The sequence below is a fragment of the Micromys minutus genome (genome assembly GCF_963924665.1).
Source record: "Micromys minutus genome assembly, chromosome: 3".
Classification (NCBI taxonomy): domain Eukaryota; kingdom Metazoa; phylum Chordata; class Mammalia; order Rodentia; family Muridae; genus Micromys; species Micromys minutus.
This window is the reverse complement of record NC_137972.1, coordinates 6091017-6118768: the sequence shown is the minus strand read 5'-3', so window position 1 is coordinate 6118768 and position 27752 is coordinate 6091017. Positions and strand designations below refer to the sequence as shown.

The window sequence follows — 27752 nt, the reverse complement described above, 5'->3', positions numbered from 1 at the left end:
AAGTTCTTGCCTAGGCATGAGGTAATAACTCAACCAGGAAAAACATTCCCAAGAGTCTCTGCTTTCATTGGTAGCTGAGGGAAGCAATTAGTCCAATGTGAGACGATTTTATTCCCTTCGTTTCTAGTAGTAAAATGAACAGCCAGGGCTGTGTAAATATTGGTGATAAATATATGGTGTCTGAAGTTTAGTGCCCTGGCATTTGCCCACTGGGAGAAAGAATCACTTGCATTACCAGAGCAGAGATGACCCCAATAAACGTCAGTCAGAGTGGGGTGCCTGAAGAGAGGCTGGCAACCGAGAACATCTGACAGCTTCATTCATTCAGGACAATGTACACTTTTCTTAGTCGTTCCTCAAAGGAGCATTTGGACCACGGTGCCAGCTATCATCAGTGAGGCAGAGACGCTCTGATGCTCACGTGGGCTGGTGTGTCCCACCAGTGTTTACTGTGACCCATGAGCAATCCATGTACACTTGAGTCTCATACTCTACTGGAGAAAATAAGGAAAGGTGAAGGAATGTGGAGGGATAAACAGCAGGACAGACTGAGGTGGTCCATGGAGAGGGACAGGGTCCAGAGACTCCCTGTAACCAGGGTAACCAGCCACACACACACACACACACACACACACACACACACACAGGAACCCCCCAAGCAGATGTCTGTAGGTCGTAGGTCTGAATAGGGTCCTCTGGTGCAAAGACCCTGAGGAGGGAACATTCCTGGGGTGAGAGAGAGGGGCAAAGGTTTCCTGGGAAATGAGTCGGGAGCTGGGTGAGCGGGCCTTGTGAGGTACCATAAAGACAGTGGTTGTTATTCCAGGATGAGAGCCAAGTCTACAGAAGCAGGCGGAGGGGTAGCATTATGATCGTTGCTGAACTGTGGTCAACCGTGTCTGGCCAGGAGGAGGGGTCTGCTGTGACATCCAAGGAGTTTAGTGACCTGGAATAGGGTGACAGAGGTGAGGAGAGTCCTTGGTTCTGAAAGGACCCTGGAGGGAGGAAGTGCTGGTGTTCAGAGAGGAAGTAAGGAAAGAAAGCAGAGAGAGAGAGAGAGAGAGAGAGAGAGAGAGAGAGAGAGAGAGAGAGAGAGAGAGAGAGAGAGAGAGAGAGAGAGAGGACTGGAGGAAGGGTGCCTTTGTCTTTGGCAGAAGACCGGGACAGCCTGTCTGGGGAGCTGATTAAAAGCTAGGTCTTAAGAACATCGAGTGACTGCTAAGTGGCCTGGAGGTGACAAGCAGACAGGGCGCTGGTCTTTGTGGAGTGAATGGTGCAGAGGGACCAGGTAATTAGGTTCAAGAGCCCAGAGTCAGGACAGAAAGGAGAAGAGGTCTTAGGGAACCCAGCAGGACTGAGGCAGTGGCTGAGGAGGGAAATACACCAAGTGCTCGTAAAAGATGAAGGACAGCAGCACTGATCCTGCCATGGAGCTGGGCAGCATGGAGGCCACGGGTGTCCTTGGCCAGGAAAGGTACAGCAGTAAGCAACTTGACCCGAGTCTACTGACTTGGAGGCATATAAGTGTCTATTCAGATATGTAATAGAAAAACCTATACCGAAAGAAAAATGCCATTAACATATGAATATACACCATAAGGGTCTCACATAGTCATGCCGTGATAATTAAGCCAGGGGGGACATTCCAGGTATCCCCCCACTAATAGTAGGATTTATACATAAAACCCCAAGTCTCTTAGTTGTTAAAGGAGAGACCTGGGTTACAGCGGGGCTGGCTACTCCAGGTTTTCCAGCGAGAATCTGGGACCCAGACAAGTAGACCTGGGGGACACAGGCTACCCTCCAACTCCCAGATCACCAGGCTCTGGGATGTCACATGTCACACGCCTCTGTTCAGTGCTCCATGACTCCACAGGGAGGCCATGCTGTGCAGGGCTCCAAGAGAACAGGGGCTGACAGACAGAAAACACCCTCTATGCCACAGGCATCAGCAGCACACCCACCCCCCTCCTTGTTTCCATTTCTTGCCTCCTCCTGGCAGAGTTCATGGGCATGTCTAAGCCTTGTCAATTCTAAATTTCAAGGGTTTTCCCGGGACAGGACAACAAAGTGATCTGTTTAACTGTCTAACTCTACCTTAACAATGAAGAACCATTTTATGAGCAGAAAAGTTAAGTAGTATGTGTCTACACCCTTAGTGGGCATCACCTCTCAAACCTTAGGATTTAGGGGGGAAGTATTTCTGACTTTCATCTGAAATTTGCTTCTCCTTCATTTTCTTAGCTGCTGGCCTCACAGAGGAAATCAATTTTGTTTGGGAAAGTTCTCTCTGGTGTCAGAAAACACCGTGCTGGTGATGCTAAAACACCAGTGGACAGTAACACTCTGCAAAGCTTTCAGCATGGAGAAACTTGAAGAGAAAATACCATGAGTGTTCGTCTAGCCAAGTGAGATAATATCCTTACTGTAGTTTAGGTTCAAGGCACTTAGCAATGGTCAGTGCTGGCCAGAATGATGTACAGTGAGGAGACCCCTTTCAGCATACATAACACAGGACACGTGAACCTTACAACTTTGAGAAAGTATCTTTATGAAGCCCTTCCATGCTATGTTTTCTGATGAATCTCCTTGCACGTTTCACTGTATCTGAGTGTGGCAGTAAGCTGACATCTCAGACCCTCTTTCATATTAATAAAAACTCTTACTTTAAATGAAAGGATCGATTAGGACATGAGAGATCGATGAAATGCGGTGATGGGGTCAATCGATTTAGAATCTGCGTTTTCAGTCACCTCCTCAGGGCCCTTGAAAACCAAATGGATGACAACACTTCAGTCCCCCCTCCCAGCATCACTATGACAACTAGATGAGGATGACATCTTTGAGCATCACCCAGAAAGTGTGACGTTTAATATACATATATGATATTTATGTGTTATGATGCATTTATTTGTATAAAATCAACATCACTATACATAAAGTTAAATTCCTTCATGGGGCAAATTATCACCATGGTGACTTGGATATAAAAGCCCCCATAAGCTTGGGACTTTCATTTCCTGCTGGTGGTGCAGTTTAGGAAGGTTCTGGAACTTTTAAGAAGTGGAACCTCATTGGAGGAAGTGTATGTCACTGGGGGTGGGCCTTGAGTCTTTATTGCCTAGTTCTACTTCCCCTTTGCTGTTAGTTTCCAGAGTATGGGTTCAACATGACCAGCCAGCCCCTGATCCCACCAGTGCCTTCCCTGATGCTGCTCTGTGTTCCTACGGTGACAGACTGTGTCCCTCTGAGAATGTAAGCCAAGATAAACTACTTCTCCCTTAAGTTGTTGCCTCCCCGGGGCCGGGGGGGGATTTTCTCACAGCAAGGAGAAAGTAACTGAGGTAATTTATACATTGCTAAAACTCTGTTATAATACATAGTCCATAGTGTGAGAGAATTTCAGTTTCAAGGATTCACATAGATTTTGAACAGAATCACATTTTCAATCCATCTGTGTATGGATGAAATTTGTGAGTGAATCTACTACTCCCACTTATAAAAAGTACACGATTTAAATGTGAGTTTCTACAAGTCATGGCTTCTCATCCTTCCGTGTGGCATCCGTGATCAAATCAAACACATAGTGATCAGCAGTACACTCCTTGCATTGACGGCTGGGTATTTTACTTTTCTGCGATAAAGCACCATGTCGAAATACAACTTAAAGGAGAAAGAGTTTATTTGGAGTTACGGTTTCAGAGGGATAAAGTCCACTTCGGTGGGAGGCATCGTGTCCGGAATCTTCACATGCAAGCATGAAGAAGAGAAGAAACCAGCATGTAGGGAGAGGCTGTGAACACATAAGCTGGCCTCCAGTAATGCCCGACCTCCAGCAAGGCTGTGCCTCCTAACTATCCCCAGACAGTGCCACCAGCTGGAGGTGGAGTGTCCAGATGGCTGAGCCTACGGGGGCCACTGCCATTAAATTCACATTGAATACAAATGACCCCTTTTCCTTCACTTTCTGGATGAAAAGTGAAATTTCCTTTTGATGGAGCAGACAGATCAGATCACTTGCTAAACTGAAGGTAATCTGCAAAGCTGACCAGGTCCCACCAGAGAGACCCCATGCCTTACCATCTCCTACACACTGCACCATCTGGGCCTCTTTTGAACTCTGGTAACCAAGTTCTACGTTCATTCAACAACCACTGATAATCATCCACTGTGAGCTGGAGCCGCTAGGACACGCTCAGTGTCTACAGCTCACTAGTACAACACAAACCAGGCTTTAACAAAATGACAGGACCACAGAGCACCAAGGCTAAAGTGTGCAGGCCTGAGGCACAGGGAAGAGGCTGAGGCACCTCACCCAACAGAGAGAATTTCAAAGAATTAGTAAACGGATGCAAATAACAATCGGACTCTCAGGTGTTCTGCACCAGGATCGAGAGTTAAATTCTTTAGAAAGCTAGAAGACTTTTTTAAAAAGCTATCTGTGTTATTGAATATGTGCCATGGGCACAAATGTCACTCACGGTGCTCTGAGAGAGGTCCAAGGACAACTCTGTGCCATGCATTCTCTCCTTCCACCTTTCAGTGAGTTATAAGCATCAGACTTGGTCCACCAGGCTTGGACAACAAGCACCTTTCACTGTTGAATGATCTTACCAGCCTTGCAAGGTAGAAGATTTTGTCAGCAACAAACTAACAGCCAACTGTGAAAATACTTCTGGCCAAAACATGACCTGTGGGGGGGAGAATCCATCAACATCTAAAAACCTTAATTGTGGGGGCTGGTGCCTTCCCAGTGTCAGAACACCCCTAAATGGATTTATAATTAAATGAATGAAAAATCGCTAACCAGAGTCACTCACAAAGCCATGTCCCTCCTCCCCTGCCTGAGATGCCCACACAGGAGAGTAGGGTCAATGACCCCACCAGGCCAGCAGCAGTGCCAACGCTATGACCTCAGTTGCTGGTGCAAAGTGGTCAGTGTACCTACGCACAGCTCTTAGGCACAACGCTTGTCTACAGTGAGTGTCCTAGCTGAGTTACTATTTCTGCAATGAAGCACCATGACCAAAAGCAAGCTGGGAGAAAGGGGTTCATCTGGATAACACATCACTGTTCATCACTGGAACAAAAGCACCAAAAGAAGAAGAAGAACAACAAAACCTGGTGTTTGCTTCCTATTGTTTCCATCGATCTCCTCGGTGTCAGGTTCTGCTTCTCTTTGCTTTATAAAATAGGGCTCACTACCTTATCCAGCCTGGCCTTCAACTCCTGATGTGGCTGAGGCTTGCCTTGAGCCCCTGATCCTCCAGTCTCAGCCTTCCACTTTCCATGTGATGCCACGTCTGCCCCCCTTCCCCTTTTTTAATCTTTTAATATAGAATAGATCTGATGGAATTCTCACTGTACTTTCCTCTTTTGACACCACGTTCTTCAGTATATTGAATGATTTTTTTTTACCTGCCATTGACTCTTTTCTTCCTCCTCCTCTCCCTCCTCCCCCTCCTCCTCCTTCCCCTTCCTCCCCCTTTGCTTCTTGCATCACTTTCTAGTCCCCCTTTTAACTATGATCCATACCCTTTCTTTGTTACCCCTTTGTAGGGTAGATAATATAACTGCTTAGGAACCAATACTGTTTTAGAAGTTTGAAATAACTAAGCTGCCAAAAGTGAAGGTTTGCTGGTCTCATTGTAATGGAACTTTGGGTGGAACTCTCTTAGTTAGGAGTTGATGCTAATTTTCACACTTGACCATACGAAGGGGATAAAGCTGTAGGGAAGGGTTCTTGCTTTTGTTGGTGGTGAGAGAGTGATGAGGTTCTACTATTGTTATTTGTCTGTTCAGGCCACTGTTTCCCTCCAACCTTTTTTCTCTTTGATGGCAACAGAGAGCGAGATCTCCTTGCCAGTTACAAATTAAAGCTGGAAAAAAAAAATCACGAGACTATAGGAAGGAGTGAGTGACCACAGTAAGTAGAGAACTGAAGTCACGTCAGACAAGTAGAAGCTTTGCTTTGCTAACCTTTTCAATAACCCAAAAGGTTGTCATGTGTCAACTGCTTTGCTTTGCTAACCTTCTCAATAACCCAAAAGTTGTCATGTGTCAACTTCTATTAGTCAGCATGTCAAATCATATGCCCACGTTTCTTCATGAAAATTTCAGGGTTTTGACCGTAAAGACATCAACACACACGTCACTGCATCCAGACCGGTCATTTCTCTGTCCCCTCACCTACCACTAGAGATGGATGCCCACATTTAATTATACTTCACCCACACACATAATTTAATTTTTTGCACATATGGTAATTATACCCTCAACCTAAGCATCCAAATATACCCCCTCCTTTCTTCACATCTAATTATAACCCCCCACTTATGAACATAATTACACTATCACCCACCCATCTAATTATGCCCTCCTCAACATATTTAATTGCACCACCCTGTTCAAGGACCTAATTATATTGGAAGCAACACACCAATTAAGCCCCAACCCTCCACCAATAGTCCTCAGATGCATTCAACTGTGTCTCTTACCCAACTGCTTCATTTCTTCAACTAAGGATGAACAATTTACCAGAAGGGAATCCCTAACAAGCATGGTACCTGCTGGCCAGGGAAAATAGGCACACAGTTGAGTCAAAGAAACCCAGTTCCTTCCAGGAGGAAACTAACATGCTTTTGCTATTCAACCACTTGACAAAGCCTTTGGAAATCCAAATCAATTTCAGCTGTGTTCTTCCTTTGAATGTTCGAGCATTTCTGTGATGAAAGCCATCTAGTAATTAGCTCATTTATTTCAAGGAAAATGCTTCTTATTACAGATAGTTGTTGAAGTCTTTGTTGAACTTTCTCTGGGGATATGCAAGTACCGACTGTAGAATATTTGCAGAACAGTTTTCAATTATTTGTAAAAACAATTTCCCAAAAATGTGAGTGCTAAGTTTGTACTTTCCTCTCTGCTAACAACATGGTGATTTTGAGAAGGAAAGTCAGCAGTTGTGTTCTCTACAAAGTATTCAAACTTTGGAAATTGGATGAAGTGAATATTTATATACTGATTACGTGTGTGTGTGTGTGTGTGTGTGTGTGTGATATGTTAGGTATCTTCCTCAACCACTATTTCCCTAACCTTTTAGAAACAGGGTCTCTCACTGAACCTAGCTTGCACATTTGAGTATGTCTGCTGTCCAGAGAGCTGTAAGCAACCCTCCTGCCTCTATATCTCAGGTACTGGAATTACAAGGAAACAGCATGCCCAGCCTTTAGGCGGGTGTTGGGGATTGAACTCAGGACCTCTCTCTTGCATGCCCATCATAAGGCCTTGTCCATTACAATTTGCTGCTCAGACGACTATAAAAAGTAACCCTTTGAGGTTTTGCACATTTAATGTTAGCTCAGGAAACAACCCCATATGGTTTGATTCCATGTGACCACTGAGAAGACTTTTTGAGAATCTTATTGTCGATGGCAAGTTAATTACTTAGTGCTGATGTCATTTCTGTCTCCCAAATGGCAAAGCAGTGACAGAGGCTGGACCCTACACCATGCCTGTGTGTGGCCACATGTCAAAAGTCATCAAAATGACTGAAGGCATTATTTTTCTCGCAGTGAAAGGAAATAGGAAGAGCACATAACATTTCAAAAGCACCAGGAAGTCTTCTCCATGGTAAGAACTAAGGGCAGGAAGGACCAGCTCACCCCTCGCTGCTAGCCCCGACACTTGCACAGCCCTCACTGGAAATAGCATCAAGAGGTTCTTCAAAGATGTGGAGTGTTCCACCTTCCTGATAATGTATCAGGTCTCAACCACTGGGTTAAGGCCCCCTTAGCAAACCTCCATTTTTAAAGATATTTACATTTTTTCAGGTCCTAACAGTAACAAATTTAGAGTTATGAAGTAGCAATGGAAATAATTTTATGGTCAGGGGGTCACCACCACATGAGGAGCTGTACAAAAGGGTCACAGAGACGGAAAGGATGAGAGCCACTGTGTTAGTGAATGTCACACACACACCCCCCGCCAAGCCTCACAAACCTGGACCCGACTCCCAGCTGTCACCTCCCACACTCTTGAAGCACAATCCCCCACCGGGCTTCTCATTTGTGACACTGGGGCCCATTCCATAAACTCTGAGGGCTGAGGCATCATATCAGACACAACAAAAGCGGTCAACAGCCAGTGTTTTAGTTTTGTATGAACCAACAGTACCTTGACACCATTTGCTAGAAAATGGAGTTGGTTTCTGTCTGGTTCTGTCTTCAAATTATTCCAACATCTACTGCCTCAGAGGCCCTTTAGTTCTTTCCCTCAGTGTACTTACGAGTACACACACACAAACACACACACACACACACAGGGAGAAAGAGAGAGAGAGAGAGAGAGAGAGAGAGAGAGAGAGAGAGTATAAATGCCCTCTAGTTCATCCCAAAGCAAATAATCACTCATATCCTAATTCCTCCCAAATGAGGCCTGCTGTAAGATACTCATTCTCAAACTAAAAGTCCCACCATGCTCCCCCGACACAGATCTTCACCAAGGTACACAGAATCCTCCCACCAGCATGAACTTCTTTTGTGTCCACATGACCTAGGCAGATGCTCAGCATCCCCACTATATTTTTCACATACCCCTACTTCCTAAGACACAACCTACATCCATGCCCCTTCCTTGGTGGAAGCTGCTGTAGCACCAGTGCCCCCTCGCCAGTTTCTCCTACCCCGCCTTTATTCACAGGATTGTTTATTGCCCTTCCGATCTGCAGGTACTGCTCCAGACAGGATATGCTCAAAAGCTCAAGGAGCACTTGATGGTGCAAGCAGAGGAGAGGCGAGTTAGAATTCATTTATGCACAATGAGTCATGAGAGCTTCGTGTCGGGACCGTGTGCATTGGCTTGTGAATCTATAGGGAATCAGATGAAATCACTTCCCCCGCACTGCAGAGAGCTCAGGGTGCACTGTCTCTTACTTTGCCGCAGACTGGAAGCCTCCGTTGGAGTTCCAAACAAGGCAGTTCATGGAAACTACCCCCTGCACACATCAAAACCAACACCAAAGTGTAGGCGGGAGGATGCAGCTGACAGCAGGCTGGGTGCCTGTCCCTGATTTCCTGTTTTCTCACTTATTTCTAGAAGCGACCTTGCCACAGAAAGGGACACGGCAGCACTCCTTTCTCCCATCCTCCCAAAATCAAGAACTATAAACATCCAGTGGAATTCAACTAAGGACATTTGACAAATATTTCTTGTCAAGCCACCAGCTACTGGGCGCTGTGCAAACAGCCCTGTCAAAACATCCTGACCTCTGGCTTGGTGTTTGTTCTTTCAAGAGGTCACATGAATTAAGAGTTCTATTTTATCTCCAGCTATAAGGTCCATAGAGTTTAGTCAGCAGCACAGCAGGTGGTGAAGCTGTTAATCCAGTTTCACAGATTAGAGACTTGATGGTGCCAAGATCAACTGCCCACTAACTAAATATGAAAAAAGAAAGCAAGACTGATTGTCTTGTGTGCAACTATTTTATCTTCTAAAGAACTAGGAAATGAAGCATCGGGTGTTTGTTTTGGGAATGATGCTGCCTGCATTTCCCCGGCTCTTATGGGAGTGAAGTTAACTCCTGAATGGCCTTTTTTCCTAGGATGTTTTCCCAAGTATCACGGGAGCTCCCCTGATAAGTCTCCAAGCGCCTACCTCGGGGAGCCTCTGAATTTCCCACCGATAATCCTATGTCAACTTAGGTCATTCTGCTTTGTCACCCTTTTCTCTCTTCTTCACGAAGTGGTCTCCAGAAACTGACCTCATCAGCACCAAGAGCCAGGACACATGTTTCTGGTACCTGGGCTAGTTTTATGTCAACTGCACACAGGCTAGAGTCATCTGACAGGAGGGAACCTCGACTGAGTAATGTATCCATAAGATCAGACTGTAGGCAAGTCCGTTGGGTGTTTTCTTGATTAATGTTTGGTGCAGAAGGTCCAGACTATTGGAGGTGATGCCACCCCTGGTCCTGGGTGCTACAAGAATTCAGGGTGAACCAATGGGGATTGAGCTAGTAAGCAACATTCTTCCACTAGCTTTGCTCAGCTCCTTCTGTTTCTGCTCCCCTCGGTGATAGAGTGACCACAGAGTCATGAGCTGCAATAAAGCCCTTTCTTGTCAAGTTCCTCTGGGTCAGTGTCTTGTCTCAACATCAGGAAAGTATTAATACAGTTTCACTTCCACACTGTTGAAAGGACCTCTGGGTAGAGCTTAGAAACTGGAAGTACCCCATAATATTCTTGTACAAATTCAAGCGTCTATTTCCCAAACTCTCATACACATCACTGTCAACTGGACGAGAATTAATGCCTTCGCTGTGTGACAAGAAAAGACAGTGAAGAGGTTCCTCCATCTTGTATTTTTGCTAAGGCCATTTCTGGTTCAACTACAATTTAATCTCTTTGATGGAGAATCCCATGGAAAACCATCCGACTCTGTTCTAGGCAGCCAGTGTTGGGCTGTCCTAGGTAATGTAGCATAGCTTCTGTTAAACACTTGTTTATGTGGAACTGGCTCCAGCTAACCACTTATAGCTTCTGTTAAAACTGCTTGCTTCAAACTGAAGCCCTCCTGCAACTGCCCGGATGTGGCTTCTGCCTTTAAAGACCCTGCATTCTGGACACTTGGGGCTACATCTAGGTCCCCCAAAATGTGAGTATGGTACTAACAGGCTAGAATAAGGGCTTTCAATTGTCTATAATCTATATCTGAGCAGTTATCTCTGGTGTGCTACCCTTAATAATAACACCCACCATGCTCTACCCCCTCTCGTGTGTGTGTGTGTGTGTGTGTGTGTGTGTGTGTGTGTGTGTGTGTTTTAGGGTATTTCCAGAAAGGCTGAAGGTGGAGGGAAGACCAACTCCCCAGGTTGCACATTTCTATCATCTCTGGTCTCTAACTGGAAGAGGGTTGGGAAGAGTAGAGGTTTTAATCTCTCTCTGCTTCCTGGCTATTCCTGTGACTCGTTACCTCGCACCCCTGCCACAGTGGTTTCCCTCCATGATAGCTACTCTCTCAGACTACAAACCCAGATAACACTCCCTTTTACATCATTTCATATCAGGTATTTTGGTCATAGGAATAGAAAAAGTAAATAATACTTGGCCCCAGAACATTCCTTGACTAATATCACCTTCAGGGACCAATATCTGTATCCTGTCCACAACTGTGCAAACACAAGGACCTGACCATCCCTAGAAGCTGAACATAATGGTATATGTCTGTGCATACATGGGAGTCACAGACAGTTGCATCTTGAAAGCTTGCTGGCTAGGCTAGCCAAGCCAGAAAAGTGACAAACCTTGAGTTCAATAAGAGACAGTGTCTCAAGGCAAAGATGCAGAAAGCAATAGAAGACAGTGGGTTTTCCGTTCTACTCTCCATATGGGGATACATGGGTTCAGTTACCTCCCGTGCACACCCCAAGGTGTCCAGCACCCAAAGAATTGTATCTGAGATTGACTCCATACACATGTACATTCACACAAACATGTGCATGTACAGACATACACAAAAATGTTGGCATATGCTTAAATCGTTTTTCAACACAGTAGCAGGCAGATCAAGTCCATCTGGGGGACAGATGTGGTTTGTATGTGGTTCTCTAAAACTCAGGCAAGACTACAGTAGACTCAGCTACTTAAAGTGCAGTAGTCATGGGCAGGGCAAACCTAAATTATTCAGAAAAATACAAGAATACATGTGTTTCAGGGAACTTTTTGCCTACGGATGAGAAACATCCCTTCACCTGGGGCTCCAGCGAAGTGAGGTTCTGTAGAAGCCAGTTGGACAGGGACACACCCAGGATGTCTACAGAAAAAACCCAGGACTGTACAAGACAAAGAAAAGTTCTAAAGGCATTCTAAAATGCTCCTTGGGTTTCTACTCAGAAAACACAAATCCTCGCCTATCACTCCCCGAGGTTCCCTACCTCTGTACTGCTGACATTTCTTATGCTTCCTAAACCAAAATAGATTCATTTCACCGACACTTTACATTCTGCCTTTGTAGCTTAGTATATGATAAGTCTCTTCCCATTTCATAATACCAGCACATTATTAAACTTCAACGGTGACTCACAATTTAACTGATCCCTTAGTGTTGAATGGTCTCTGTCATGTTTTGCCCATCCTTGAACAATGGTGGTGCACACACCTATCTATCGTCTGAGCCCTTTGGTGGTTGAGGCAGAAGGGTCATTGTTCCACTGACCACAAAATTTTTTGACCTGGAATTGTTTGAGATTGTGGCAGCGATTCGGAGTTGGTTATCAATTCTTTGATATAGATAATAAAGATCAGATAACTTCATAGAAATCTCCAGACACCCCTTCAGATACCTTTTAGATATCTTTTAGATAACTTCATTGATTCAGTCCATACAGTATCTCTCCTGCTGTCCCATGACCTGAGCACTGATCCAATCATTCACTTAAGAGGCACCCTTAGATGTGGCCAGGTAGCGAATGTTTAAGCAAGCTCTATTCACAGAGAAGACTGTGTGTTGCTGCTTCCACAGCCTCCGCAGTTGCTGGGTCACACTGATAAAGTATTCATCTAATTTCTACGTGAAAAATTCACCAAGTGATCCCAGATCTCATTACGCTATAATGCAAGAGACTTCATCACACGATAATCAGTTTATAGGACATTAATTGGAAGGGGAAGGCAGGGTCCCATAAATAGCTAATGACTGAGATCTGAATGGCAAAAGGGATGAGTTAAATCCTGACTTGGGGTCCACAACCTTCTAGAAGGAAATCCTGGTCGGGATCTTAACATTCAATCTCTAGCACCCAAGCAAAACAAAGAAAGCTACATTTAAAAAAAAGCTGGACAGTTGTCCCAAAATGTGAGGCAAAGACAAGTGCCTGACAACCTAGCCAACACAATAAGCCTAGGGTGTAGGGATGTATTGCTGGCCAAGGGAATAAGGCAGAGAGACATACCTGACATCTATTGTGAGCTCGACGCTTGTACACCCGTGCATGCACAACAGACACACACCCACAACCAAATTATAAACACATTCACGGTGCAATGTATTTTTTTGTAATGCACTAGATTTTTATTTGTTTCCTAAATATTCTTTAACCTAGAAATGTTACATTTTTTTAGGTGACCGAATCCATAGGTTTATTTAAAGAAACTCATCTTCCATTTCTAATTTAAAATAAAAACAGATTTAAAACTTAAAGTGTTTCACACGGTATGTTCCTCTAAAATGGCATGCTGATCTATTATTCTGCTCGCCCCTGATTTGTGAGGGTAGCCTACAAAGTGATGATTTCCTCATGGTACTTTTATATGCGTGCCATCATGCTATGCTCATGATAAATGGTTCATGAAGAACTTTTGTAGTTACACATGACTTCACACATAGGTCATCATACTATGCTCATGTTTAACACGACTTTACACATATGTCACCATGCCATGCTCATGCTGGTATGGTTTATTAAGAACTCTCAGAGTTGAACGTGAGTCATCCTAGAACTTGGGAGGCTGGTTTGAAAGAATCTCTTATGAGCGGCCCATCGAGGGCTGCATAGTGGATTTCAGGCTAGCCTTGGCTACAGTTTGAGACCCTGTCTCAACAAACCACAAAAGAAGGAAGAGACCAAGAGTAGGGGGAACAGGAATCAGTCAGTCTCTGTAGATTGTAAGCATACATTCAACTTGCTGTATTAAACTTATGCTAGGTATAAAATCTTAACCAATGCAAGGAAACAAAATTGGAAAGTCACCAGAATGGCTATTTTTCTATGTTTTGGCCTTATTTACATGTGTGTGCCTTTTCTTATACCTTCTCTCTGGCATCAATGTTCCCTGAGGGCAGTTTCTCTGTATGACAGTGAGGAAGAGTGTGCTACCTACAAATCTGGGTGTGAGGAAGGGTGAGGTCAGGGTGTGTCTTGTGAAGAAGGGTGTGGTCAGGGTGTGTCTGAGTGTGGTAGACAAAGGTTAGTCTCTTTGTATTTTGGACTAAATGTCCCCCCCCCCTTGCCAACTAGAACTTAAGGAAGGTGAAGCCTTGGTTGGTTGTCTGGCAGTGGTTAGGAGGGGTCCTTTGGCTCATACATTCTTTAACCAATTCTATGAGAAAAAGAATGCACAGGCAGCACAATTTTTGAGGCTGAATCATCTTTTTGAATATGCCAAACATGATAGGCAAACCCCAGAAGCACTATCAAGTTTGGGGCTTGGCCAATTTGTTTCTCAGCCCTTTTTGAGCATAACTTTATTGGAGAGAACTTTGCAGGGAGGTAGAATGACACTATATGTAAACCCTCCGTGTGTTGTTCACATTAGCAAATATCCTACAGCCATCTTGCAGATGCATAGTTCCTAAGAGTGACCCAGGCTGTGTAAACGGCCATGGATGTGCACACTAGGCATAGGAGTAGAGAAGTAGGGCACTCAGAGAGTCCCTTGGGGGTAAACACTTGTGTCTTAACCTCAGCATCCCTCAGCTATGAAGAGAGACGATACTTCTACTGCTTATTAAATTAATTAAACAAAAGCTGGAAATGGCTCAGGGGTTAAGAGAATGTGTTGTTCTTCCAGAGGACCCAAGTTTGGTTCCCAACACTCAGGGTTGGACAGCTCACCACCCAGAACTGCTTAGAACTCCAGGAGTCTGACACCCTCTGGCCTCTGAAAGTACCTGCACAAGAATGGTGTGCACACACACTCATAGGTACACACATAAATAAGTAAATCAACAAATGCATTGCTAGTAATTAAATACAATGGCAATGAAACATGCCAAGGTTGGCGCTTAGGAACCACAGTCTCCACTACCATCAAGGTCTTACTTACGAAAGTGCCAATCACCACATGGCTCTGAGAACATCTCTGCTTCTTGTGACATTTTCCTAAGCCTCCCACAATTGCCTTTCCTACACCCTGGCCCCATGGACACCGCAACTCCTCACTAGTTTTCTGTCAACCGTCTGGCAAAGTAGAAAGGCAAGAGTCCTGTGGTTTTTGGCGTAACCCAAAACACAATTTTTATTCCTTCTCAGTAGATTCTTTTCAAACCAACCCGTGGCAAAAATGTACAACATCAGCTCTCCCCTCCCCCACATCAGCTCTCCCCTCCCCCACTGTTTTATCCGGGACGTACAGTCTGTCTCTCTCCCCAAGGCTTGCTGACTCTCATTCATGCATTTCAGGTCTTGCCTGCTCCGCGTCTCTCTCCGTAAGCCACGACCCTCCATGCTCTCAGTCTTTCCTTGCTTCTAACTGTTCTTCAAACAAAAAGTCAGCCACACCGCTACCAGATACATTCTGAAGCCAGCGTTTACTTAATGTCTCGACCCATTCTTGGCTGGCTTTTGAAAATGGCAGAGCACTCGGGCACTTCTCTCTCAGGATTGTTTGCTTAAGAACCTAAAAAAGTCACTTTTGGAGATTACTTAAATTTATGACTTTTACTAATCCCAGAAAAGTCATCAAACTTTCAAGTCAAAGGCCTATTGTTCTAGTCCCACTGCTGAAACCCCATCAGTGGTAAAAGTTCCCAGGGGTTAAAAATTATGATTGTCTCCGACAAGGGGTTGCTGAGAGTTTGTATCAACTAGCCCGTTTCCTAAGCGTATTGGCTTCAAAACGAAAAGATATTTTCCTCCACCAGCTAAGCCAAGAGAACTTGAATGCATGCGGGCTGTATGTTAATTTAAAAACATGAATCCCACTCATGTGTTCTGTGGGGAAATTGATCCAGAAACATCTGATGTAGGAAGACTGAATTCAGGCAGAGCACCACGCCTTAGCATTGGTACCGAGACCAGCAACAGGAAGAACAAGGAGAGGCCAGGTTCTCAGGGTTCTGCCCCATCCTCTTATCAAGTTCGTCTGGATGGAAGGTGGACAGAACCGGGCCACGCTCATGTCTCTATATAAATCTTCTGACAAAATAGCAATTTCACAACACCTGAGACCTTGTAACGATATATTGCCACTCAGAAGTAACACGGAGCCCCATGTTAAATCAAGGCTCCGATGGAAAACGTCCCCTACTGGCTTGGGGTTTTAGCTCTTGTTCTCCTGGGAGCTTTGTTTGGAGAGGTGGTGGAGGCTTTGGTGGGGAGAAGGCTGGAAGAAATATGTCTCTGAGCGTGGCAGGCCTCGGTTATAGTTGACCTTTGTCTGTTTCCCGGGTTCCAAAAGCCATGTGAACAAAATGCTGTCACTTTTGCCACATTAGCCACACCCCGAGGCTGCTGCGCACGTTCCTGCTTCTGATGACTCAAACTGCAGTCCGAAATACAGCCTTCTTCTTTACGTTGTTTGTTATAGGTGTCTGAGCATAGCATATAGAAACTACACACAGTAACAAAAGGAGCACATCGTAGCAGCCCGCAGACAATATCTGTATTCTCTTTCTAAAGCCTCAGGCTAGGACGGTCCAAACACACTTTTTCTGGTGCGTAGTTGTCAGCTCCATTCTGATAATGAGCCTCCGGTCTCTACACAATAGCACAGACCAGCAGGAGCCACCATGTAGTTCAGAAGAGACCTCAGCACATCAACCAAATAGGACATGCAGAAAAAATTGGGGTGGGGGAGCGACAGAAAGTTGGACACACAAGGAATATTAATAAGATACTGAGTTTGTGTTTGACATTTATAAAAACCCTCTCAGATGGATGTTACTGTGTTTGTGAGGGGGGAAGAAAAGCTGAGAATCAACTCATTCATTTATCCACTCATTCATTCTGCTAAAACGTATGAAGTCTCTACAATGTTCTAAACACGATGCTATGGGCAGAAACACACCCCTCAAACGTGAAATTCAAACAAAATCTAAAGCATGAGCAGAAATTAATGAGGAAGAGGCCAGGAGCTTCCAGGAAAGAGGACTATGGGCTGGAATCTCTGTAAAATTAGGGAGCACAAGTATTTATGAAGACCAGTAAGATTAAGTATGAAGGCAGGAGCAGTCATGTGGAAGTTGATCCTGAGGCCCAGGGGATGTGGAAGTGGAAATCGGTTAAGGAGTTTGCCTTTGTCTTTAAATGAATGGGGTGACAGTCCACAATCAGAGCTGTGGGAAACACACAAGAAGGCAGAGTCTTAACGTGAACTTTAAGAAAAGTAACTTGGGGCCATCACCCATGCAGCTGGTCCCTCTGCCGGTCTCTGCTGGTCTCTGCTGGTCCCACCTGCCCCATGCTGGGATCCCGAGCTCCACGCAGTTCAACAAGGGTTCGTTCTACGGGCTCTTGGCTGAGGTCAGGAACCGGCTTTTGTCCAAATATGAGCCGCAGAAGGAAGCTGAATTCCAAAGCTGAGTAGAAAGACTCTCCACTGGCCCTGACTTCCAGAGGGTCTGAAAGATGATGTCATCCTGTGCACACTCATGAACAAGCTGTAGCCAGGCTCCATCCCCACAACCAGCTGCTCTATGCAGAACTGGACCAGCTAGAAAACCTCTCCAACTTCATCAAGACATAGTCAGCTAAGGCATGAACACCGTGGACCTGTTCAGGAGTGGGAATATGACACAGGCCCAAGTGTCTCTACTTGTACTGGCAGGAAAGGCCAAGACCAAGGGACTGCAGAATGTTGTGGACATCGGAGTCAAATATTTGGAAAAACAGGAGAGGAACTCTGACAACGCCACCGTGAAGACCGACTAGTGCATCATTGGGCTGCAGATGAGCACCCACAAATGCACCAGCCTGTCTGCCGTGACAGCCTATGGTACCAGGAAACATCTCTCTGCCCCAAGAACCACATCCTACCTCCCATGGATCACTGCACCATCAGCCCACAGATGGGCACCAATAAGTGTGCCAGCCAGGTGGGCATGACGGTTCCAGGGACCGGGAGGCATATCTGTGACACCAAGCTGGGCTTTGACAAGTGGGACAACTCTTCCATGTTCCTGCAGATGGGCTACACACAAGGTGCCAATCAGAGCAGCCAGGTCTTCTGATTGGAGTAGCAGATATACCACCCTAAGTATTGCCCACAGGGCTCTGGAGCTGATGGGGCTCCCATCGGGGGTGATGGCCAAGGCGAGGCTCCTGAGTACCTGGTCTACTGCCAGAAGGAAACCAGCTACTGAGCACTCAGGGGTGCCAGCTCCTCACATTGTATCAGCATCCCTGTCTGGGTTTGGGGGTTTTCATTGTGTTGTTTTGTGTTTTGAAACTGGTCATCTCTTTGTATCTCTCTCTGGCCTGGAACTCACTGCAATCCTCCTGCCTCAGCTCCTGGGGGCTGGAATGACAGGTTTGTGCTATCTATGTTTCCTCTTCACCCGCCATGCCTCGCTCCTCTCTCCTCACCTGCCCTGCCTCGATTCCTTCCTAAGATTGACCCAGGCAGGGAACATGGGTGCCCTCGGTGGGATAGCGAGGCTGTGTATTTCCTAGTGAGCCGTGGGAGAGGCTGGTCCCAAGGAGCTTCTGGTTTCTTCATCTTTTTCATGTCAATTTGTGGTTTGTGAAGCTGTGGAAACTGCAGGCAGTTTCAATGAAAGAAAACAAAGGTATGGGTGCACTGGGCTTTAAAATACTGCAGGCATTCCGAGGGACTAAACTTGCTTTCCTGAGACCCTCAGACTTCATTCTCTTGTGCCTAGGTGGGAAACTGAGGCAAGCCAAAAGTGACCCCAACACCTGCAGCCCTCCCTCTCTCCTCTGTTTTTTGAAGGTCTCCGTTTTCCCTGCATCCCTGAGCAGGCCTGATTAGCTGTGCTAGAGCCAAGGCTTCTGAAAGTGCCCCACAGGACCCACAGGGGCCCCTGTGCTGTCAGATGATGTGAAATTCCATGTGAGGACAATAAAATAAAATAAAATAAAAACCTCCATTTCTAAGGAAAAAAGAAAAGTAGCTTGGGCAGCAACTTGGAAAATAGACCAGGGAGGAGGTCAGATCGAATGCATGGAGCTCATTTGAGTTGTCTGGAGAATGCTGGGCAGGGACTCTTTGTTACATCCGAGGAGACGTTAGCCTAACGTTAATAATGGGAAAACTTTTATATGGGTATAGGAAAGAACATCAAAATTTCCTTCAGCTCCATTGTGGATTGAATGTCCCCTCCAAAATAAAGATTGAAATGTAGTCATGTTATAATGTCTTTGAGAGACGGGGTCCTTTAAGAGATGATTGAACCATGAAGGATAATTAATGCTGTTATAGAAAGAGTGGGTTGGCCACTGTAGAAAAACTAGTATTGAATTTAACTATAATTAGCTTGATTTCAACACTTTTACCCACCTTAATAAAGAATCTAAAATTTGAAAACCCTGAGCTCAGATCCAAGAGAAATCAAAATCTTACATTTAAAAAAAAAAGCCTTTTTATTTTCAATTTATAAAAACGTTGTCTTGCTCCCAAAAGCACTCCCCGTCCTAAGCTTCGCCACATAGCCACACACTTACTTTCTAACAAGCTGCCAAGATAATTCCTTAATTAACAATGTGCCCAAATCCTCTCCTCCACGTAGATGTTTGACCCCTCTGTTGTAATCAGGTTCCCCAGAGCTAGACACAACAGAGAATAAAACCTAAAGATCTTGTCTGAAAAACTCTACAGCCTCCTGGGATCCATTCTCACTTTCTACAGACAGCCTGTTTCTGTCAGAAGTTTAGAGTTCATAATGAGAACACGGTGCTGTCTCAGAAGTGAGCTGGGACAGCTAAACCTTGAGAACTGTGGGCCATGCTTGGCTCCTCTGACAATAGTCTAGGAACGGGGCTTAGGTTCCAAGTTCACAACTGCTCTGACTCCAGTTCCAAGGGATCAAACACCCTCCTCAGGCCTTCACGGGACCAGGCTCGTGGTGGTGCAGGCGCATCCACGGAGGCAAGCATGGTTATATAAAGGAATAAAAATTAAAATAAAAAACAAAAATGGTGACTCGGCACCTGTGATGGTGCATCTGCCTCCTTTTCTCAGTAGCTCTTTGGAGAATAACAGACAAAGACCCACTGCAGAAACTCCAGCTCGGTCTTACTGGAAATTAACTCTTTGTGTCCCACTACACTTTCCATTTATCCTGGTGTCTGTCTGTGACAGAGAGGTACATGCTGCAGAATCCATGGCTTTCGATCAGTAGCCCATATTTCCCAGAACCCTACCCTCACCAGAATCCTACACTGTCTTGGGGAGTTGATTTTAGCCCTTGGTTAGTGGGGAGCTTTTCCACACCACTCTCTGGTATCACCAAAATTCCAAGGAGAGACTTAAGTCTGCAATGCTCTGGCAGATGACAACATATAGGGGCTGGGGATGTGGCTCAGTTAGTGGAGCGCCTTGCCTGGCATGCATGATGTTGCCCGGGGTTTATTCCCCAGTACTGGATAAACTGGATATGCTAGTATTTGCCTACAACCCCAACATTCGGGAGGTAAAGGCAGGGGTGGAGGTGGGGGATCCGGAGTTCAGAACCATCTTTGGCTACCGAGTGAGCTAGATGCCAGCCAGCCTTTCCACATGAGACCCTGTCTAAAAACCAAATAAACAGAGAACCAACAGTGATAATAATATCATGTGCTTCTTCGATGAAATGATTGCAAGGCACTTTTACACCCATAAGCATGTTTTAACTTTGTTTCTGAAAATATCACAAATTTAAAGACCACGGGTCATTTTTTTCTATCTTACAAATGATAAAGTTAGATTGGACATGGTTATTAAAACTTAAATAGAATCATAAATGTCATCAGGAAAAGGCCAGGGATGGACCTGAATCTTTATGCTATATTATCCATCATTCAACCAAAATCAGCAAAGTAAGTTGCCTGAGTTACTCACTGATAATGGAAAAATTGGTTCTCGATTCCTACAAGAAAGCAACATGCAGAGGATACTTGAGTCTCTCTGGGGACCTGAATTTCTCTCGTACAAATATCGAAATGATGTGATTGCTTGTTTCCCTTCAAAGTGGTTTACTACCGGGGCACACAAAGCCAAAGAGAGATACTGTACTGTGTAAGGCTCCACAATCTCCAACTTCTCACTCTTGTTTTTCTCCTGAATCATGACAAAAGGAAAGCCTCCGGCTGTCCCAAGGTAGGAAAGTGAAAGTCTTTAAACAGTTTCAAGGTAACAAATAGCAGGAAATAATTTGCCTACTAGAGATTCTGTCTCTAACAGAAATAAACAAATGATACAACGTTTTAAGGATTTTGTGTGTATTAATGTGTGCAGCTTTGTGTGTACATGTGTGTGTTCATGTGTGTGTGCCCACCCGTGAAGTGTTCAGAGGTAGACATCCTAGGTCTTTTTAAATCACTCTCGGTTTTGTTTCTTTTGTTTTGTTTTTAAAGGTTTCTCACTGAAGCTTGCCAGTAAGGCTAACCTGACTGTCAGAACAGGTGAAGGTTTTTCATGTTTCCTCCCTGGGTTGGGATTATAGACACACATTGCTACAACTCTTACAGGTTCTAGGAATTAAACTCAGGTGTGGATGCTTGTGTGGCAAACACTTTACTACCTTATCCGTCTTCCTAGGCACCTTTGAAATCTTCCTGAATAAGTTTCCCATCCCAGCTTCATGCTCAGCAGCTCAGGACACCAGAACTGGTGTCTAACACCTTTCAGTCTTAGTTTCACCCATGATATGAAAAGAGTAAGAACAATGCACAGAACAGTTTAAAGGTCAGACTAAGATGACATGACAAATACCAGGCACATAGTATGGATTGGCAAATGCAGTGTGTTGTCCTAGAATTCAAGCCCTGGAGTACCGAGCCTCTCTTGCAGCTAGACCTGTGCATATGACTCAGTCCTGACCAATGGCACAAAAGCATTAGTGTGTCAGGACATTTCTTGGGTCTCCCTCTTCCTTCTGGGACTCTGGAACTAAGGTATTTCCTTGGCCACGAGCTAGTATTGTTCAGAAAAAAAAAAGTTGATGGTACACAGTAGCCAAGACCCACTCCTAAATGATCTACCCTACACGTTCCTATTACTTGAGATAAGCAAGAATCTAGTTATAAAGCAAGCGGTTATAATGCAAGCCTGACAATATAATAAAACACACATCTACCAAGGCTCTGTGCCCTATAAACTCAGTCCCCTTCATTTCTTTACAGTTGAAAGGGTATGTATTTGGGAAAGTGGCTACAGTAATATAACTGTTTATAGCAGGATACAGATTTCACTAGGAGGGAAAAAAGAAATCTTTTCGAGACACAGGAATATGCAGGAACTGAGAAAATGGCATTCAGTGCAGGTCTATGAAGAGGGATAATGTGCACTGTCATTTCAACGAGGCCGGCTTCAAAAGCTATTTTGGAATGAACTGGTGGGTTTCCCAGAGGCCAAGGACACAGCCTAGCCAGACTAAGGGGAGCACATTGGGAACCTGGGATCAAACGGAGGAGCCGGAGGCCAGTGTTAGAGTGCTGTGTGCTGTGTATATTCCCTGTACGTGGCTTTGGGAAATGCTCTGAAGGAACTGGCTTACTTTGTGACCCACACCATGTGACTATCCATCATGAGGAAAAATGTGCATTTTTATTGAACCAAGTGGGATATTTTTCAGATCATATCAGCACAGATGTGGTTTCTACCATTCCTGTGCCTTTCTCGCTCAATTCTAAAGAAGTGTATTCTTCCCCCAAGGAAAGGATTGTAATCCAAAATAAATTTCATTGAGCAATTTCTGCCTGTGCTAGACCATGAACACTTAGCAGGGACAGTCCTGAAGTTGGGGGTGTGGCTCGAGCCCTAGAACACTGTGCTGTGGCTTCAGTCCCCAGGACTGACCAGGGAGAAGAGAGAGAAGATCCTTAATTAATAAGGAAAATGCTAATTCAGTGTAGGGACTGTCTCTTTGGCGTGTGGGTTGAGGGGGAGTACATATGCAGGTACATGAGTTTACATGTACATGGAAGCCAGAGGACAACTGCAGGTGTCACCTGCCTTGTTTGAGGCAGTGTCTCACACTAGAAGCTAGCTAGACCGGTGGGCCCCAGAGCCCCACCAACCCACCTGTCTGTACACAGTAAGCGTCTGTCACTATGTGCGGCTTTTTTCACCTTGGCGCTGAGGATTTGGACTCAGATCCTGATGCTTGCACAGTAAGCACTTGACTAAGCCATCTCTAAATCATCATGCTGTTCTCTGTACACACACACACACACACACACACACACACACACACATACTCACACACACACACACACACACACACACACACACACTGCAAGAATTAAAGTGAGCCCTTCTGTGATTGGGAGTCTGTGGTCAACCTGAGTTTATTTGGCAGACAGGAAATGGGGTTAGGAAATGTGCCTTCAGTAATGGCTTTCTCCTCCTTCTATTCCGGTTCCACCTGGAGCCCCACTTACTGGATGACATCACCTATATTTAGGATGGATCTGCCCCCTTAGTTGCTTCCCCATATGCCAATCATTTCTGGGCATGCTCCCATAGACACACCCAGACATGTAGGGCTTTTGTTTTTGTTTTTTCCATCTGGGTGTTTTTTAATCCAAACTGGTAAGTTTAACTATCCAAGTATTTCAGATGACAGAAACCTCTTAGCCTCGGCTCCCCATCCTTGAGAGGTTTGAAGCCTTATGCAAGAATCCGTACTAAAAGTTTCAGAAAAAAAAATTAAAATAAAGTCAGGTGTTCATGCCTAATCACATTCAATAGTTATCTCAACAATATATATTCACAGGGCCGTTTGATATAACCATATGAGCTGTTGATTCCCTTCAGGTAGCCTGAGTGAAACCTAGACATGGCATCCTGGCAAATGAGTAGGTGAAAATGGGTTTCAGTGTGACGTGGGAAGCATCGCACTACCACAAAGATGGAAGCTTATCCCTCCAAGGCTCACACCGAAGTCCTGGGATCAGGAGAGAGCTTGCCAGGAACTGTGTTGCAAATGCAGTTGTGCAGGTAACTATCTCGTGCCAGATTTCAAAACTGCTGCTGTTGAAGCTTTGGGCAGTTGTGAAAGGTCCATGTGAACTCGAGAGACTGTGAAAACAGAGCTTTGGTGTGACATCTCCAAGGTATGGCACCCTGCAGATCCTCATCTAAGGACACAGCCCTAAAGAGGACCCAAAAATACTCTGCGACAAGCCAGACATCTTTCTCTCTCTTCTGTTGTACCTTGGCAGCAACAGGGAAGCTGAGCAATAGTGGCCGGAGAAATAATAATGATCAGAATGCTGGCTAACAGCTGTGACGTGTGTAGGGGACACGGTCTGAGCTAGGGAGTGAGTGACAAGGGGATTGTTTTACTGAAACTCAGTCCGATGGGTTGCAACCTTGATTACCAAGTTGATCAGACTGAGAAGCAAACAGGGGCTAGTAATGCATCCCTGGGTGAGGGCCTTCACAGAGGGAAGATCCTGAGGGATGTGGCCGAAAGAATGCTTCAACCGACTGAGAGATTCGGTTTGGGGGATAGATGATTAGAAGGCTCTAGAATGGTGGAAGGCAATGCTTGGTTGGAAGTAGGTTGCTAGGGTCTTGTCTTTGGGGCCCAGACTTTGTCCTGACCACTTCCTGTTATGACTTCACTATGCTTCCTGTCTACCATGATATGAGCAGCTCATCTGCACCCTGTGTGGAAGCTCTGAGTCTGAACTAGTCTGATCGCGGCTCTTTAAAAGGCTGACCAGTGCACTCAGGGGAAGCCATGTTTGCTCCCCCAAGCCTGCTGTTTGAATACGCTACTTTCCTTCTCAGGAGCAACATAAAAGAAGGTAGTCAACTGTCTGGCAACTTAGTTTGTAATAAATGAGAAAAACCTGGGGGATTAGGAGGGTAGGCAGTCTCATGTTGCCGCTGCTTTTCCATCATGTTAACAAAGTAATTAGTCATTTCAGAATGCCACAGGGAAATCAACATGTAACTCTAAAAACCGACTCAACTGAACATTTTGCACAATTATGCACACATGGTGATGTAATAACTTCTGGTTCCTACAGAAAGATGCATTTTTTTTCCTTTATTATTCTGGAATGGTGACAGGCACAGAATTCATCGTACACACTTGAAAAGGAAATACTTCCTTCCCCCGTTTCTGTGACGGTAGGCTAGCATGTGTGTACGTAAGTGTGTATACAGTGTGCTGTGTCTGTGTGTGGTGCACTGACATGAGCATGTGAGTATGTGCTCCCACACACTTGGAGGGCAGAGGATCTCCATTGCCTTCTGTCATTCTCTGCCTGCTTGTCTTGAGGTGGGTCCCCTCACTGAAGTAGAAGCTCCCTGATTCAGCTAAGCTGGCTGGCCAGTGAGCTCCTGGGACCTGTCCATCTCTGCCACTCCCACCCCCAGTCCCGCCGCAGTGCAGGGGTTACAGGGACATGCAGCCATGCCCAGTTTAGACACAGACACTGGAGACTTGGACTTGGGACCCCATGCTTATAGTACAAGTGTTCTTGCCACCAAGACAGCTGGCCAACCTCCACTTCCTGATTTCTATTTGCTTCATTGTATTAAATGAGTGTTTTCCAGCACAGGTTTATGTGAGCTGCATGCCTGGTGCCCAAGGAGATAAAAAAGAGAGTCAGGACATTGTGAGCCACCTTGTAAATTTAAACCCAGGTCCTCTCCAAGAGCGAGAGTTGTTCTCCATCTCTCCAGCCCCCTATTTAATGGTGGTTCCCTCCTGCCCTGCAATTTAAGCAGTGTACCTTCTAAAACTACACCTTTACAGTGTCCACCCCAGGGTGATCTAGTACATGCAGGGCCTTTCCTTCTTATTGTTGTTTGGTTAGGTTTGGGTTACCATAGCTGAGAATAGGTTTTGTTGACATCTCTGTCATACTTTGTTTGGATTTTTCCCCAGCCTCCCTATCTCCTCTCCTTCCCTGTCCCCTCCCTCTCCATCTCCCAGATATCTCTTTCCTCTGCATTCATGTCACATATACCCCGTCATCCTTTCCTTCCCCATATCCTCCAGGTCCTTCCTCCCTCTCACATGCTCATGTCCTACACACATGTACACATCACACACACACACACACACATGCATAGACACACAGATACACACACACACACACACACACACACACACACACGTGCGCACGCGCAGATGTGCACATGCTATAATTCTGCATGAGAGAAAATGTGTAAAATCCACTTTCTGTGTTTGTTTTTTTTTTCACTTAACATGATAATCTCCGATTTTGTTTATTTTTCTTACACATGACATGATTTCACTCCTCTTTACACTTGGATAATTTTTCTTTGTGCATATGAACCACACAATCTTTATCCATTCCTCTGCTAACAGACACGGAGGCTGGCTCTATGTCACAGTTACTGTGAGCAGTGCAGGGACTCTGTGGTGTGCTCACTTGGGACCCAACATATAGGCTTGCGTTTCAGAAGTGTGACTCTGGCTGTAATGGCACAAACTTCAAGGTCCTCTTTTTGGGGGCTGGGCTTGTTATTTATTCGTTACGGGGGTACTTGAAGCTCAGTCCTACTGTCTAACCTGACCGTCAACCCTCTTTCCAAGCAATTGTTTGGCCAAACTAAGGCAACTCAAAAGTCTTGGGAAGAACAAAATTCATTTCTTACCTTTTTCTCTAATGGCTGCTTACCAAAGATCTCCCCAAACTCCACCCAGGGGTCTCTGAAATAAAAACTGTCTTTTGCAAGCTAGCTAGTCAGAAGGTCATGTCACTATGGTGTTCAGGAACCAAGCAGAACACCGAGTAAGCAAAGATTGCCTTAGAGCACTTCAAAGGTAGTCAGACTGAATTCCTTCGCTCAGTATCCAACACTCCTCCACTGCATAGCAAGAATCTAGCCACAGGGGTAGCCTTCACGAGTTCTCAGAAGACACCAGGTCCCCACTCCCCAGTGACAGCATCAGTCCTAAGAAAACATTCCAGCATCTCAAATCTTCACAATCCTTCCACCGCTGACCTCAGAATACGAGGCTGCCAGCACGCCCTGACCGTCACTCGATTGAGGTGTGACGGGGAAAACTGTGAACCTATAAGGTCCTTCCACCCTTGCGTCAAAGCAGGAAACATGGAAGGACACAAGAAAACGTATGCAAGCTTCAAATGGGGAAAGAGAAGATGAGGGAGGAGGGCGCGGTGGGTCAGCAGAGCCTATCACGGGAAGTTTGATGAATTATTACCACAATGCAACGGGCTCCGCTCACCTGGGGGAAGAGCGAGTAGGTGGAATTGTCAATGGTGAACGAGTATAAAAGTTCGCCGTCGTACCAAAGGCTCTTCCCCATGGGGGAGTTCACTTTAGTCATAGCAAAGAGATGGGCAGGGTCGCAGCAGTCTTCCATCTGTTTCCTAGGAGAGAAGAGAAAGGCAGGTTAAGTGAGCAGCCGGGTCACTCATTTGTCACCCCCCATAGGACGGTGCCAGCCTCACCCCAGTGCCAGCTCCCTCCACAGCATCTCCCCACACTCTGAGTCACCGAGCTGCACGACTGTAATATTTCACTTAACATGTCTTTCCAGAAAAGCACTCCACCTCTCCGGTCTGTCTGAAATATGTTTAGAGGCAAAGAAACAGACATGATCCTTGGAGATGCAGGGATTATTCCAGCCATCCGGGTCCTGTAAAGAGCTGAGCTGGCTCTGAAGGGCACCTAGGCATTGTGACAACAGAAATACACCCGTGGCCAGGCTGTGACTATCGGGTGGTTACAAACAGCATGGAGAAATGTTACAGGAGTGTGAAGAGGAGTGGTCCAAACTAGTGCATACCCCAACTAAGGGCACAATTACAGAGAGCTCCTCAGCAGCCCCTCGGAATAGAAATGGGCGTGAAAGAGTAATGTGGT

General features: G+C 45.4%; 1 protein-coding gene and 1 pseudogene across 2 annotated transcripts in view; one reads left to right on the top strand and one right to left on the bottom strand.

Moving 5' to 3' along the window:
• Positions 1 to 27752, bottom strand: part of ST8SIA1 (ST8 alpha-N-acetyl-neuraminide alpha-2,8-sialyltransferase 1) — a gene marked incomplete at both ends in the record, with an annotated part of 110846 nt that overhangs the window by 34886 nt on the left and 48208 nt on the right. The window contains one exon of the mRNA XM_080914982.1: positions 27112 to 27256. Within this exon, the coding sequence (XP_080771108.1) occupies positions 27112 to 27256 (145 nt within the window). The remainder of the gene's footprint in view (positions 1 to 27111; positions 27257 to 27752) is intronic.
• On the top strand, positions 17120 to 18075 carry LOC308419106 (calponin-2-like; annotated as a pseudogene). The gene has a single exon. The product of its transcript is annotated as a calponin-2-like (transcript).